Raw genomic sequence first — 13,684 nt, forward strand, 5'->3', positions numbered from 1 at the left:
GAAAAATTCGTTATTGAGAGCACATTTTTTTTCTCGAATGAAATTTCCACAGATGCCCAAAATCAAGAAATAAAATGCAAATTTCTCAAAAAGTTCACTTCATTACTTTGTTTACCTAAACAGCTACAAATATTTATAGGTTAGTTCTTGCTGAATAACGACGGTAAATATTCGGCATAAACAGATATCTGTCAAAATAAAAGATCCTTAAATAAAAGTTGGTCGCCTGTATTTAAATAAAGTAAGGGAGGCCTGTATTTAGATTTAAACAATCCTTAATATCTGACTCAATGCGCATGAGTACATGTCAAAATAAGAGATCCTGTAATAAAAGATCGCTTATTTGTGCGTTGCAATAACTCTCTAATAGGGAAGCATTTAAGATAATTATACAAAATATTGTGAATAGGTATACAAATTATGAATGAATAATGGGTGCCTATAAATCGTACCTGATTATCTAAATTTCAAACGTCCGTGGTATAGAGCCATTTCTTAACTATTCAACTTATTGGTGCTCTTCCAATAAGTTACGAGATTTGAAGGAGTTTCTTATAAGAATTCATGTGCCCATCCAGTCTTTAAAAAGTTTTAGACGAAGAAGGCGACTTTTTAACTGTTGCTTGTACTTGACATTGATTTCAGCAATTTTGAAATATGAAAATTTCATTATTTAACTTAACTTAAGGTGTCGGTGGAATTTTTCATCGAATTATTTTGATTAGATTATCTACTCATACTGCCGCCGCCGGTCCTGTCTAGCAACATAGAACGCTGCTGTTTTTTAAGGAGGTCATAGAAATTGAAGTATGAAGGCAAGTAGTCAATGCATTGACATATGAACATTTTGAACTGACTAAATACAACACATATTTTTGGAGGTCAAAGTAAAAATGAAGAAAACGACAGAACAGTTCATACATGGGTTATTTTTTTATTGACAAATTAACAAATATTACGCTAAATACTGAAAACAAACGCTTTCTGATTGAATATGGCTGAAGCTGCAGTTGATGCTTTGAGATTTTATTGCCATTTGTGCAATAAACGTTTCCAATCTGCTTCTTCAGTAAGTTTGATTATTGACTCTTACATCTTTTTGTAACATCTTTAGATTTGTTGTTTTTACATATTTATTTCAGTCTTTCACTTGCCCATTTTGTTCTAATGGTTTTATTGAAGAAGTATCTGAACAAACTGAACTAGATGGAGATGGATCAGATGGTGATGAGTTTGGTGTAAGCATTGAATATTTGATATATTCAGATGACATTTATGAAATTGCTCGAATTTTAGGTTCATATCAGAGATATACTTATGCCGGGGATGGTACCTTTCATAGAAACTCGGGCAGGTAGATCTCAACCGTTAGTTGGGGGAGTTGGAGGAAGGTATGTTTTGTATAGCCATTGATTGATTTATTTTTGGTGATGAATGTAGCAAATGATTTTTCTCTGTATTGAATTGTGAAAAGTAGGTGGAGTAAAAGATTGTTTTTGAGTTAGAGATGTCACTGCTAAAAGACTGGAAACAGCCAATAATGTTCAATTATAGGACTATGTTATGCTTAGTGCTGGAAGCATTCACTTCTGACTTTCAGAATTTCATCCATTATATTTCAGTTTCTGCTTTTCATTTTTCAGATATTATCACCTCTCCTACAACTTGTAATCTAAGAAACTGAAATTATTGATTTACACTTAGTTGAGAAGACTTAAGTATTGATCTATTCATATTTTCGATTTATTTGCAGATCAAGAGGCACCTCTCAACATCACGGTCATCCACATCCATTTAGACCAAATATTGAGAATTTTATCCAAGATGTTATAATTAATTTGGGAGGTAACATGCAGTTCTTTTTGGGCAATCCTGGAGATTACGCATGGGGCAGAGAGGGTCTGGATTCCATTATTACACATCTATTGAATCAAATGGATTCTGCAGGTATGTTGTTTTAAGTTTGTGCTTAAATAAGACTTGAATAGTATCTAGTGGTTTCATTTGAGTTATATGATTTTTTCTAGGTCCTCCTCCTTTAGGAAAAGAAGTGATCGATTCCTTACCAGTCATTCAAATAGAGGAAGATCAAGTTAACAAAAAATTGCAGTGTTCAGTTTGTTGGGAGGATTTCATTCTCAATGAGGATGTTCGACAATTGCCATGCTCACATGTTTATCACGATGGTTGTATAAGACCCTGGCTAGAGCTGCATGGTACCTGTCCCATTTGTAGACAAAATTTAGGAAACAATGAACAACAGAGTAGTGATACTAATCTACCAAATACAATTGAAAATGGTAAATTATTATGTTTATCTTTTATATTTTTCTTCAAGAATTTAACTTCATATTACTTTCAATGATATTAACAAATTAATTATTGGGATAGATTTTATTATATGAATTTCTAGGTCCAAGTTATGAAGGAGCACATGGTTCCACAAATCAACCGGCAAGTTCCAGTAGCTCAGACAATTCAGACATGATGAGGTCAAGTTTTAGTAGAGATTGAAATCAGTAATTGTTTTATTTGTATGATTATTCCGTTTCAAATTGAATTTCCTATTAAATTTAATTATCAAATATCCCATCATCAACAGTATCATGATTTAATTTTTAGGGATGCATTACACAGGATGTGCAAATTTTGTTCTGAGTGTAGATAAGAAATTCATCAGTCTTTTGTGTATTGGTAGCTTCATATACTTAAATTGCTCCAAAACCAAGAAGTAATTTGTGCATGTATATGTAATCAAAAACAACTAAAGTCATGTTAATGTTAGAGAGGTATTGTTGTCATTTTTCTGAAAACACAATAGAGATGGCAAGTCGGATAGTAAGGATGAATTTTTAGTGGCACAGCTTTCCATTTTTCATGAAATTCACATAAAAGCTGAATACGTGTTGTCAAATATTTCAACTAATAAAAAGGTTTGCTTGAATAAAAAGTTTATTCTTTCTTACTATATTGTTATAAATATGTAATACTCTAATCTCATAAAAGAATTGGACTACTTGGATTAATCAACAACCTTCAAAATGACTTAACACATTATTTATAACAGAAGTTTGGAGGTTATTCATGTTCAATCACATGTAATTTGTAAACAACTAAAAGTTCTCAATTGCTCTGAGGGATTCGTTTCATAATTAAAATAATAAAGTTTTGAATGTTTCATGTCATGGAAAATTTTCATAAACAATAATCTGAAAATTAAAATGACAAGACCAGTGGGAGTAGTTACTGAACAAAAATGCGGTTGCTATGTTGACAGAAACCTAAAGCTAGGATTCCATTAGGCGGGTCGGGCCGGGGCGGAGAAATCCGCCTGCCTACATTTGTATGCAACTGCGTCCACTACACGGTCAGTTGCAGACAAATGTAGGCAGGCGGATTCCTCCGCCCGGCCTGACCCGCATAATGGACGACTAGCTTAATAGCGTATTAGAGCTAATTATATCATTAGTTCGACAAAAATTCGAATTAATTTGCACTGGTGCAGCCACTTGAATACGCTATAAGATGCATAGGCATCTTACAGATAACCCACCGAAATTTCAGGAAAGAGTTACCGCTCTTTCAGGAATCAGATATACAGGTTTGGAAAATTCACTCGGAACCATGGGATTTAGCGTACAAATCTCCAAGTTGCTCTGGCTCCAATGGAACAGTGGATGAATCGAAACATGAGTGCGATGCCATATCAAATAACGCGAACGACTGCTGGCAGGCGTAGATTCCATCGCGCACGCAGGACGAAACCGAAACGCTGTGTCCTGTGTGAGCGAACTATTGCGAGCGACGCGACCAAAGCGAATTTATCAAACCTTGGAATATAATAGCGCTGTCCTACGTGCAGTCGTATCGGTCGTAAAACTGTAACGCTGTGTCCTACGTGAGCGAATTATTGCGAGCGATGAGAGCGGATTATCAGCTTAAGGTTATTCTTCTTTTGTATAATTTGTGAGAAAATATATAATAATTGATTCAAAATTATACAGGGTGTATAAAATAATAATCATCATTTATTATTACACTTCATTTATTTACGCATAACTTATATTAATAATGCTGAAGAAATATCCATTTGAAGGAAATAAATATAGTTGAGGTTAATATATCATTGAGTAATAATAAATAAACCTTATTTATATGTAGATTGAAAAAAATATTTCAATTCAGTAAAGGTTAATGTATTTCTTAGTTTTTTTTTGGTTGTTTCTATATAGTCAAATGTTCACTATATAGTCAAATGTTGTAGGAAGCAATCTACAATAACTGTGGAATAAATTTGGAGAAGTCCTTAATTGTTTATATAAGTGGTGAAACTCTCCAAAATTCATTCATTCCAAAAAACATTTATTTGTTGGATTTCTCTTTCCTCCCATTTTTCTGCGTCTTACAATTAGCATTTTTAAAGCCACATTTTAACATATGAATAATTTACGTTTTCTTGACCACCTCATTATAACTGTTTCTCTACAAGCGTATGACAACGGACTTATCTTCCGCAATGCACAATCCCAACCCAACCATATTTATGTCGCGTCGTGTCGCGTTTGTAGATTTCAACGTAGGACAAAAAAAGTCGCGCTGCTCACATCGCTCGCTTAGTACATAAAACTGGCGTCGCTCGCGTCGTAACATTAGTCGCTCACGTAGGACATAGGGATATGGTTGGGGTTGGGAATGTGTATTGCGGAAGATCAGTCGCGCGAATTTCGCGCAGAAATATCAAATAATTTGATCGCGGACATCGCGCGAAATTCGCGTCAAACAGTTTTACGACCGATACGACTTCACGTAGGACAGCGCTATTATATTCCAAGGTTTAATAAATTCGGTTTGGTCGCGTCGCTCGCAATAGTTTGCTCACGCAGGACACAGCGTTAATAGGTGTCCTAACTGACAATCGCACGACACGGTCGCGCGACTCAAATGTTTGAAACCCTATTCGCGCGAACTTAGTTCGTACGAACGCGCGATCAAACATATTGAATTTGAATAGGTGTCCTAATTGAAATTCGTGCGAAAACGTCGGAGTGGTACCGAGTGATTGCAATCGTCTCTGATCATATTGCATAGGTAGTCAAATGCTTCTGGTGACATAGACATATACTAATCATAAAATGCAGACTCATCTTCTCGTAAGTCAAAATATTGATTGTGAAATTCACCACGATTTGGTCTCATTTTTAACAAAGCACTTTGCGTCCCACGTTGTTTTTTTTCATTTTCATCCAAATCCGCACAAAACGTCATCCAAATATTTCCCGACAGCAAACATTTTGCTTGTCTGACGTCCATGGTTGTTGGTATCGACCGTGCCACTGCCCGGTCACGCTCGCTCCCGTCGTCAAATCGCGCGAGCAAGATTCGCGTAATCGTTTTTCGCGTTCTATTAGGACACCCAGTTTTTGACGTCGCGCGAACACGCGATTGTCGCATCGCTCGCATCGCGCATTCGCGTTCTATTAGGACAATGCCATAGACTTCAGACCCGACTAACAGATCTTCCACTACGCTTGCCAGCGGCCATTCGCGAAGACCAGATTTTAATTTGATATGGCATCGCACTCATGTTTCGATTCTTCCACTGTTCCATTGGAGCCAGAGGGACTTGGAGATTTGTACGCTAAATCCCATGGTTCCGAGTGAATTTTCCAAACCTACTTATTAACCAAAATACCCAAGAATATATAAGAACCATATCCCTAGAAATACTAGTGTTTTCAATTATAAGATTTTGTTTAAGATGGCGATACTTCTCTTTTTGATCTCTAGATAAAAAATGCTATTTAATCAAATTGAAATATTTATATGGAAAGAAGGCGGAATTTAATGTAAGCAGCTTAGGAAAGACGTGAAAATAAAGGGATGCATCATCTTTGAATCCAAGTTGTTGCAAGAGTTGCCCGTTTCATTTTGACCTTTTTCATGTGAGTACAACAGGATTTTTAAATATCTTGAAATTATTTTTTCATTATAATACATCTGGTACTGGTAATATTTATTGTTTCAAAATTGACAGTGCACTTGAAATTACATAGTGAGAGTATTTATTTAAAATGCGGTTTTCACCAATATTGAAAAACTAGAATATTTTATTAAAAAAAAAATAGTTATTCACAGAATAAATTGCTCTTATATTGGGGCTGACAAAGAGTCCTTTTCTTATAAGACATTATGTGGGCGATAATTGTTTTTGAACCATGATTAATTTAGGTAAATTGAGAGACAACAAATGAAGCATTTTGTCTTATTCCATATATGAAATTTTTTGAAATTTCAATTTAACAATTTCTCTCATTTTATTATCTTTAAGATTTATTTCTTGTATTCCATCCTAAGAATCTTTGTTATTTTTCGAATATTCCAATTCATATTGCATCATTACGAATAAGTACGTAGATCCAGCAGATATACACTGAAATAACACAGTTTTTACTAGTTTTCTCAAATAATCAAAAGATAGGTATATACTCACGGAAAATATCAATGTATTATCAATATTAAATAAATTACATGCATTTATATTCAAATCGCTCTGCATCAAACGAAGGGCCGCCGTTATAGCCTGAAAAATATTAAATTATTTTCGAATAATATTTAGCTACATGTCATTTTTATTTAAAATGTATATTGGACAAAGATATAGGTGATATTGCATCTATTCATTACCTACTTTTCACTCAAAAATATCTTAATTGAAACTTACAGACTCATAGGCTTCCTCTTTATCAGGATGGATGTCGATCCCAAGCAATAATCTTCTTGTTTCGGTAGCCTAAAAATATTATTTTTGTAAAATGATTCTTATTAGCTATTTGATCAATATAGTATTGAGTTAATCGATCTGCGGTGAATACTGAAAGACCAAAAAATTGTTTCTAATAATTCAACTAAATGTCATTTCAATCTAAATTGAATAACAGTTAGATATTCTATTTCCATTTTTTGAAGATATACCTAAATAAGGGTAGTTTGGCTACACAGTTGCTTCTTTAAATTTTACATTTTGAATAACGGTCATTTATTTAATGGATTGATGGCAATTTTATTATAATTAAAATAAAACGAAGTAATTTCCACAAATATTTTAATTTGGCGAGAAAATTATTTTTTTGCCAAAACTGTGATTTTTTCAGGTTATATTTTGACTGATATGACGAAACTATTGTGCAAAATATTTGTGGAATTTACTTTGTTTTATTTCATTCAGCTGTCATTGAGTCATTTCATTTTGATTCAAATGAATTTCCAGCAAGTAAACACCGAATCAATCCAATGTTTGAAAAAAAAAACATTTCTGAGACAAATCCGTTCATTCTGCCATAGTTTGTAGAATAAAATCGTGCAGGAATATCTCAGTTTCACACTGTTTTCATGGTTATATTTCATTTTTATATGTTGGTAGGTACTCGGAACTCTTCTATGTCACGAATTGATCTATTATTTATTTATCTGCCAAATGTGTGATATAGGTAAGTGTTCTGCCAACCAAAATTTATGAATGCAAAAATTACTAAACGATATTTATTGGAATATTCTACCAATTTCAATGAAAGTTCAGTGAATTAAAGGAAAAAATGTATAATACTCGTACAGAAACCTCATTCTTACACTCGTTCATCCAAAAACTCGACACTTTGTGGCTCGTTTTTGAATCTTGAACTCTTGGAAGGAAATCCAATGTTTTCTGCACTTGTATTATAACTAAAATAACTATTATGCAACTCTCACCTTATAATTCAGTTCTTTGGATTCTTGAGCGAGCAAGAACAAGAGTAGAGAATTAAAAATTGTGTATAAACATAATTCTATTGTTTCTTCCATATTCTCATTCGAACTGTGAATGACAAATTTACATAAAATCAAGTGAATACTTCCAATCAACTTTAAAAAAGTTGATGTTATATTCAGAAGAAGGCACAACGAAAACAAATTATTAATTTTTTCTGTCAGCTTCGAATTGTGAATATGCATAGATACAAATCGTTGTAAGTGCTCGCTGAATACTTCACAAATCGGAGGATATTTTTTTTGCTTCAGAGATTCATCAATTTTCATTCTTATCATATTGTTAATTGCGGTAAAACGTTCTTCCATAATAGTTAACGCAACAAGGAAACATATGAAGACAAGAATTTCATTGAGAACGGGAAAATCAGCTATTATAGCGAAAATCTTTTGGTCGTTCTGAAAATAAAAGCTTTCTGCTAAGTTGAGGGCAATGGTTGCAATCATATAGGTCAAGTAAAAACCTAAAAGTCCAATAGACCATTTTTTGCTTCGGTCGAGATTTCTTTGGTAGCTCATCGATCGGCTCATATTCCATAATTCAATATCTGATTGTTCTATTTCGTAGAGTATATCGTTTAATTTTTTTTTCGCTGTGAAAGTGGACAAATAACTCCCAAATGATGTTATGACGAGACATGGAATATTGGATTTAATTATGAATTTTATTATGCTGGAAGTTGTTTCGAATCGGTCGAAAGCTGAGTTGTGAAAAAATATAGTTGCTATTGATGTAGAACATAGAACGAGTGATCCATATAAAAGCTTTAATTTGGAGTATTTTATTTCGCTGCTTGCGATATTATAGGGTATTAATCCATGTAAAAGGAGTGGGTAGGATAATGGTTTCAGAATTCCATTCAGAATTTCTAGGCCTTTTTTTCTGGACCACATTCTTTTATTTTGTTATTCTTCAATCTATCGCTTTTATTGTTATGAATAACAAGGCGTGTAGCTTCTTCATTAAGGAATGAAAGGATAACTAATGTTTTAACGGTATTATGGATGATTAATCATGCTCATTATTTTAATGTATCTATTGGAAAACTGTAATATAATTGAAATGAATACAGTAATGTGTTTGGTAGTATGAAGTAAGATAATATAGGTACCTACATGCCATAACAAAATAATCGTGTTTAGCTTATTTTCATTTAGGTGGGTATAGGTGAATTTGGTGCTTACCAATGTTATTATTTTGTCAAAATTAGATGTAGGTAAGTGTAAGTATCCCACCGTAATAATATAGGTATTTGATGAACGTTTTTAATGATATTGATGTAAAATGTTTTTCGAATGCTTTGCATCTTTTATCACCTTAGTTATAACACGTTTCAATCCCTTATCGAGTCCGTTACCCCTCTAGAATCACTGACCACTGATTACGTTATTGGGGATCGTTTAATAGTTCGCTAATGTATAAAGAATTGATAGTGCTGTTTGGTGTGACAATGGGAGACTGTAAAAAAGCCTACACAAATTGATCAAAACCGCTTTTCTCAACTCGTACTATCTTCAAGTTTCTCAGAGGTTTACAGAGGTCTAGTAGAGTTGGAGTAGATATCACTATCTGGAAGAGCAGGGTGAAGCCATATATTGTATTTATCTATTTATCAAAAGACTCTGCAATGAACACTATGAAAGGTCTGTCTTACTCAAGCTAAACAAAAGCGAGAAATTCATTAAATTTGGACGGCAGTGATGGTATGCTCGTATTCATTATTGGCTACTATACCAACTCTGATGTTTTTTGAAATTTTTTCCTTGGAAAATGGTAGGTAAGACGACGATTCTTGAAGGGATACAAATTTTTTTGGAAAGGCGTTCTCAGAGAATATTAATGGTGAGATTACGGCGTTTCATGTGTTCATAATGAATATATGTAAAGGGTGTTTTTTTTTAGAGCTATAGAACTTTAAATTGCAATAAAACAACGATGGATTATTCAATTGACATGAATTTTATTTATCCGCAAGATAATCTTGTGGCATTACATTTTAAATATGATTTCTGGCATATGACCGCTGGCTCGGATGTAGTCCAATCTGGACGTCCAATTTTCGATGACTTTTTCCAACATTTGTGGCCGTATATCGGCAATATATAACACGGCGAATGTTGTCTTCCAAATGATCAAGGGTTTGTGGCTTATCCGCATAGACCAATGACTTTACATAGCCTCACAGAAAGTAGTCTAGCGGTTTTAAATCACAAGATCTTGGAGGCCAATTCACAGGTCCAAAACGTGAAATTAGGCGGTCACCAAACGTGTCTTTCAATAAATCGATTGTGGCACGAGCTGTGTGACATGTTGCTCCGTCATGGTTGTTCAATTCAGGAATGAAAAAGTTAGTAATCATGGATCTATACCGATCACCATTGACTGTAACGTTCTGGCCATCATCGTTTCTGAAGAAGTACGGACCGGTGATTCCACCAGCCCATAAAGCGCACCAAACAGTCAGTTTTTCTGGATGTAATGGTGTTTCGACATACACTTGAGGATTAGATTCACTCCAAATGCGACAGTTTTGTTTGTTGACGTAGCCAACTTAAAGTTATATACCTCGAAAAAAAACACCCTATATGACTGGATTAGTAGAAACTGCTCACATATCAATCTGAACAAAACGGAATACCTGGTATTCAAAAACTGTAATAAAAATATAAATATCGATATTGAAGTCAACGGTGTAGAGATAGAGAAGGTGAACTTCATAGATTTCTGGGGATAACGGTCGATGAAAACATCAACTGGAAGGCTCTAATAAAATTGAATTCTGTATGCTACCTACTCAGAAATTTGAAGAGTGTCTCAACAATAGAACAACTTCTACTTATTCATTATCACTCACAAGTGTCTTCAAAACTTAGGTATGGAAATGTATTTTGGGGTGTTTCTTTAGCGGCTGATGAAATATTCATTCTCCGAAAGAGATTACTCAGATGTATTGCAGGTGTCTCACATAGAACATCCTGTAAACCTCATTTTGAATATTTTAATTTACTAACCTTGCCATCAATCGTCATCTTACAATAAGCAACGGTTGTATTCTTAAATACAGACTCATTTTCGAAAAATAGTAATTATCACTGATATTACACTCGAAATCATCAAAATTTGGTACTGCCCAACTTAAAGTATCGAGGGCGGCAATCGCCATTATTCCTTGGAGAGAAAATTTTCAATAACTTGAATGAATCCGAAAATATTATTGTTTTTAAGAAAAAGCTTAAAAACTTTCTTCCAGAGAAATGAATTGAAACATTTTTCAAAATTTTATTATTTTGTAGAATTAAAGATTTTTTGAACTTTATTTTTTTTGTAATTGAATTTGACATTTTCCATGATGACCATGTATTCGTTCGGAAATATTATATATTATTCATCCCAGGAGCTCTGATATAATCATCAAAATGGCAACTCAGTAAACCTTGCCATCTATATAGCGGAGCGTGTACACTTTGCTATGGTTTTTGTTCCAACAGTGCCTTCCTTCCCAGAATTGCGCAACCTTCTACGCCATTTCTCGGGCTAGCAAAGAGCCACTACATCCTCCCCTGTCAATACCGACGACGCGTCAGAGGAGGAGGAACGAAGGTATATACGAGGAGAGAGATAGTTCTGAGGGCGGACAAGCAAGGCTTAGCATGCCATCGATGCTGTTGCTGCGAAGCCGTAACATGTAGCGGGCTGTGAAATATGTTCTGCGCTGCACTTGTTGGTCGCTTGTGTCCGATCAACATGCCAGCAGCCAGTGACGTTGCTAGTGAGGCGCAACAGCGCTTTTCGTAGCTTTCCGGTCATCAACCTAACTTTGCGAGTACGTACTTTTTTGCTTTTGTCTTGATAACCGCAGATTTAGTGACGTTCTATGCTTTTTAATCGATGAAAATGATACTAGCAGCAAGGGTTCTTCCTTCTTCCTGTGCGCTAGTCGGTATCAGGTACAATCGCTGACGGAACAGATATGGGATAAATCGGAGACCGTCTGAAAGTCAGGGAAGTATAAATCTTCTCGTTGAAGGCTTGGAGGAAAATGCTCCATTCCTGTCTGTAAACCGTCTTCTTATGAGGGAATTCAGGCCGTGTTTGTCACCTTCCATTCGCCTCGCTTGTATGAAAATAATTTAGGAGAGTGGTTCAACTACTTTCTCGTTTTTATTCAATTTTTTTGTTAAATTTTCATTTAAAATTCAACTTTTCTTGTGGAAATCGTTTAATTTTTCAAAATAAATAAATTTAATAATAATAATAATTTATGTATTTTTGGTGTTAATTTTCATATTTGACCAATCCCAAATGTTTATTATCAAAAATAAACCGAGATCAGGTATTATTTGACATCTATTCTACCGGCCCTTAGTGCAATAGTAAATAGGTACGGCTCTCTGATCTCATCTTTCACTATCTGAGCATATCTCGGCGTTGTATGTTGTATGTCTACGTGCTATCCTTCACATAGTTTCAAAGAACGTATTCTTGGGGTATATGTTTCCTAGGTTACCGCACCTTTGAAGGAAATCAATATTTTTCTTAGTAGTGAAACAATAAAGAATAACGTTCTAACCGCAACCGTAGATTAATGAATATTTTTCAACTTAAAAGACAACCAATCTCAATTGAAAACTGCGATATTGGTTCCGGTAAATCGGCAAAATGCACATCCGTTACATCCCCATCAGTGGGTGATAAAGTTAGAGGGTTATTCTGTATTGTTTTACTATTTCTTGCGTTACCTACTGTCAATTTTTGGTGTTTTTTCAGGAGGGGCGGCGGGCGCCGAAAAATTCTTTGCTTCGGGCGCCAAAAATACTCTCGTCGGCCCTGACGTATCTTTGAGAAAAAAATGAATGGCACATTTTCAGGATCAATATTTGAATATTATTTTGGTGAAAACCTCAACCTCATGAATTCAACTGTTTTCATGCTTTGAGAGAAAATCGGAAAATGTCGTGAAATGAAAAGTTCTCATAACTTCTTTATTATTGGTGTTATTAGCATGAAACATAAACACCCTACAGGCACTTTTTTCAGTAGAATCCATTGGTGTAATAATTTAATTTTTTATTGCTATTTGTTTTGAAGTTATACAAACTTGTGCTTCTTTAAATGTAAACTATAAGAATTTCCATAAAAAAAATTTTTTTGACGGAATCGACAGTACTCAGCTCATAAATTATTTCTTACTCTATAGACTGCTCCAAAATTGATGAAACACGATACCACCACGTTTTTTCAAATAAGAATGCTCAGTTTTTATATCATACTCATGATAAATAAAGGCTTATTATTATTGAAATATCCATGTAATTCTGATTTCGACATACCCCAATTGTCATCATTCATCTGTGTTTTTGGCATTCTTAGGGCCAGTTGCACCATTTGACTAAACATTGATTATTTCCTAAGAAATCAGAAAATAATCAATGTTTAAATTTTTAATCAATGTTTAGGCAAATGGTGCAACTGGCCAATAGGGCTCTTCTTTTGACAAATTCCATGCATATAATGGATTAAACTAGAAATAATTCTATGATTTTTTTTATTGAATTCCTGAAAAATTTTCAAGTATTTTGCAAATTTACGGACACAGTAATTAAAAAAAAAACCTTTAAAAATGTCAATGAGTCCATTTATTCAATTGGCATGTCGTGATTTTTTTTGCCTCTCGGATACCCTAGTGAGCAGTCTTCTTTTTTTGTCGAGATATTTTTTGCCTGAATGAAATGAATAGGTTTTTGAATGATTTTCATGCATGCCTTGTAAGGAGCCTGACAGAATACTTTTCACGCATACAGTTTCAAAGGGATAATATTACTCAACTCTACTTTAATATCTACTAATAATATCAATAAGCCAAATCAAAGAAATCATCAA

General features: G+C 34.2%; 1 protein-coding gene and 1 long non-coding RNA gene across 2 annotated transcripts; one reads left to right on the plus strand and one right to left on the minus strand.

The window, feature by feature from the left end:
* The first annotated feature begins 812 nt into the window (after nucleotides 1-812).
* On the plus strand, nucleotides 813-2,950 carry LOC123676260 (E3 ubiquitin-protein ligase Iruka). Its single transcript, XM_045612049.1, has 6 exons — nucleotides 813-1,069; nucleotides 1,143-1,238; nucleotides 1,297-1,391; nucleotides 1,754-1,947; nucleotides 2,028-2,300; nucleotides 2,414-2,950. Exons 1-6 carry the CDS (start codon nucleotides 995-997, stop codon nucleotides 2,512-2,514), a joined length of 834 nt encoding a protein of 277 aa, XP_045468005.1. The 5' UTR covers nucleotides 813-994; the 3' UTR covers nucleotides 2,515-2,950.
* Nucleotides 2,951-6,032: 3,082 nt separating this feature from the next.
* Nucleotides 6,033-7,002, minus strand: LOC123676521. Its single transcript, XR_006746960.1, has 3 exons — nucleotides 6,722-7,002; nucleotides 6,491-6,580; nucleotides 6,033-6,430 (listed from the first exon to the last, which is right to left on the minus strand). It is a non-coding gene; the product is annotated as an uncharacterized LOC123676521 (long non-coding RNA).
* Nucleotides 7,003-13,684: the final 6,682 nt, after the last annotated feature.

The sequence above is a fragment of the Harmonia axyridis genome, chromosome 3 (assembly GCF_914767665.1).
Source record: "Harmonia axyridis chromosome 3, icHarAxyr1.1, whole genome shotgun sequence".
Taxonomy (NCBI): domain Eukaryota; kingdom Metazoa; phylum Arthropoda; class Insecta; order Coleoptera; family Coccinellidae; genus Harmonia; species Harmonia axyridis.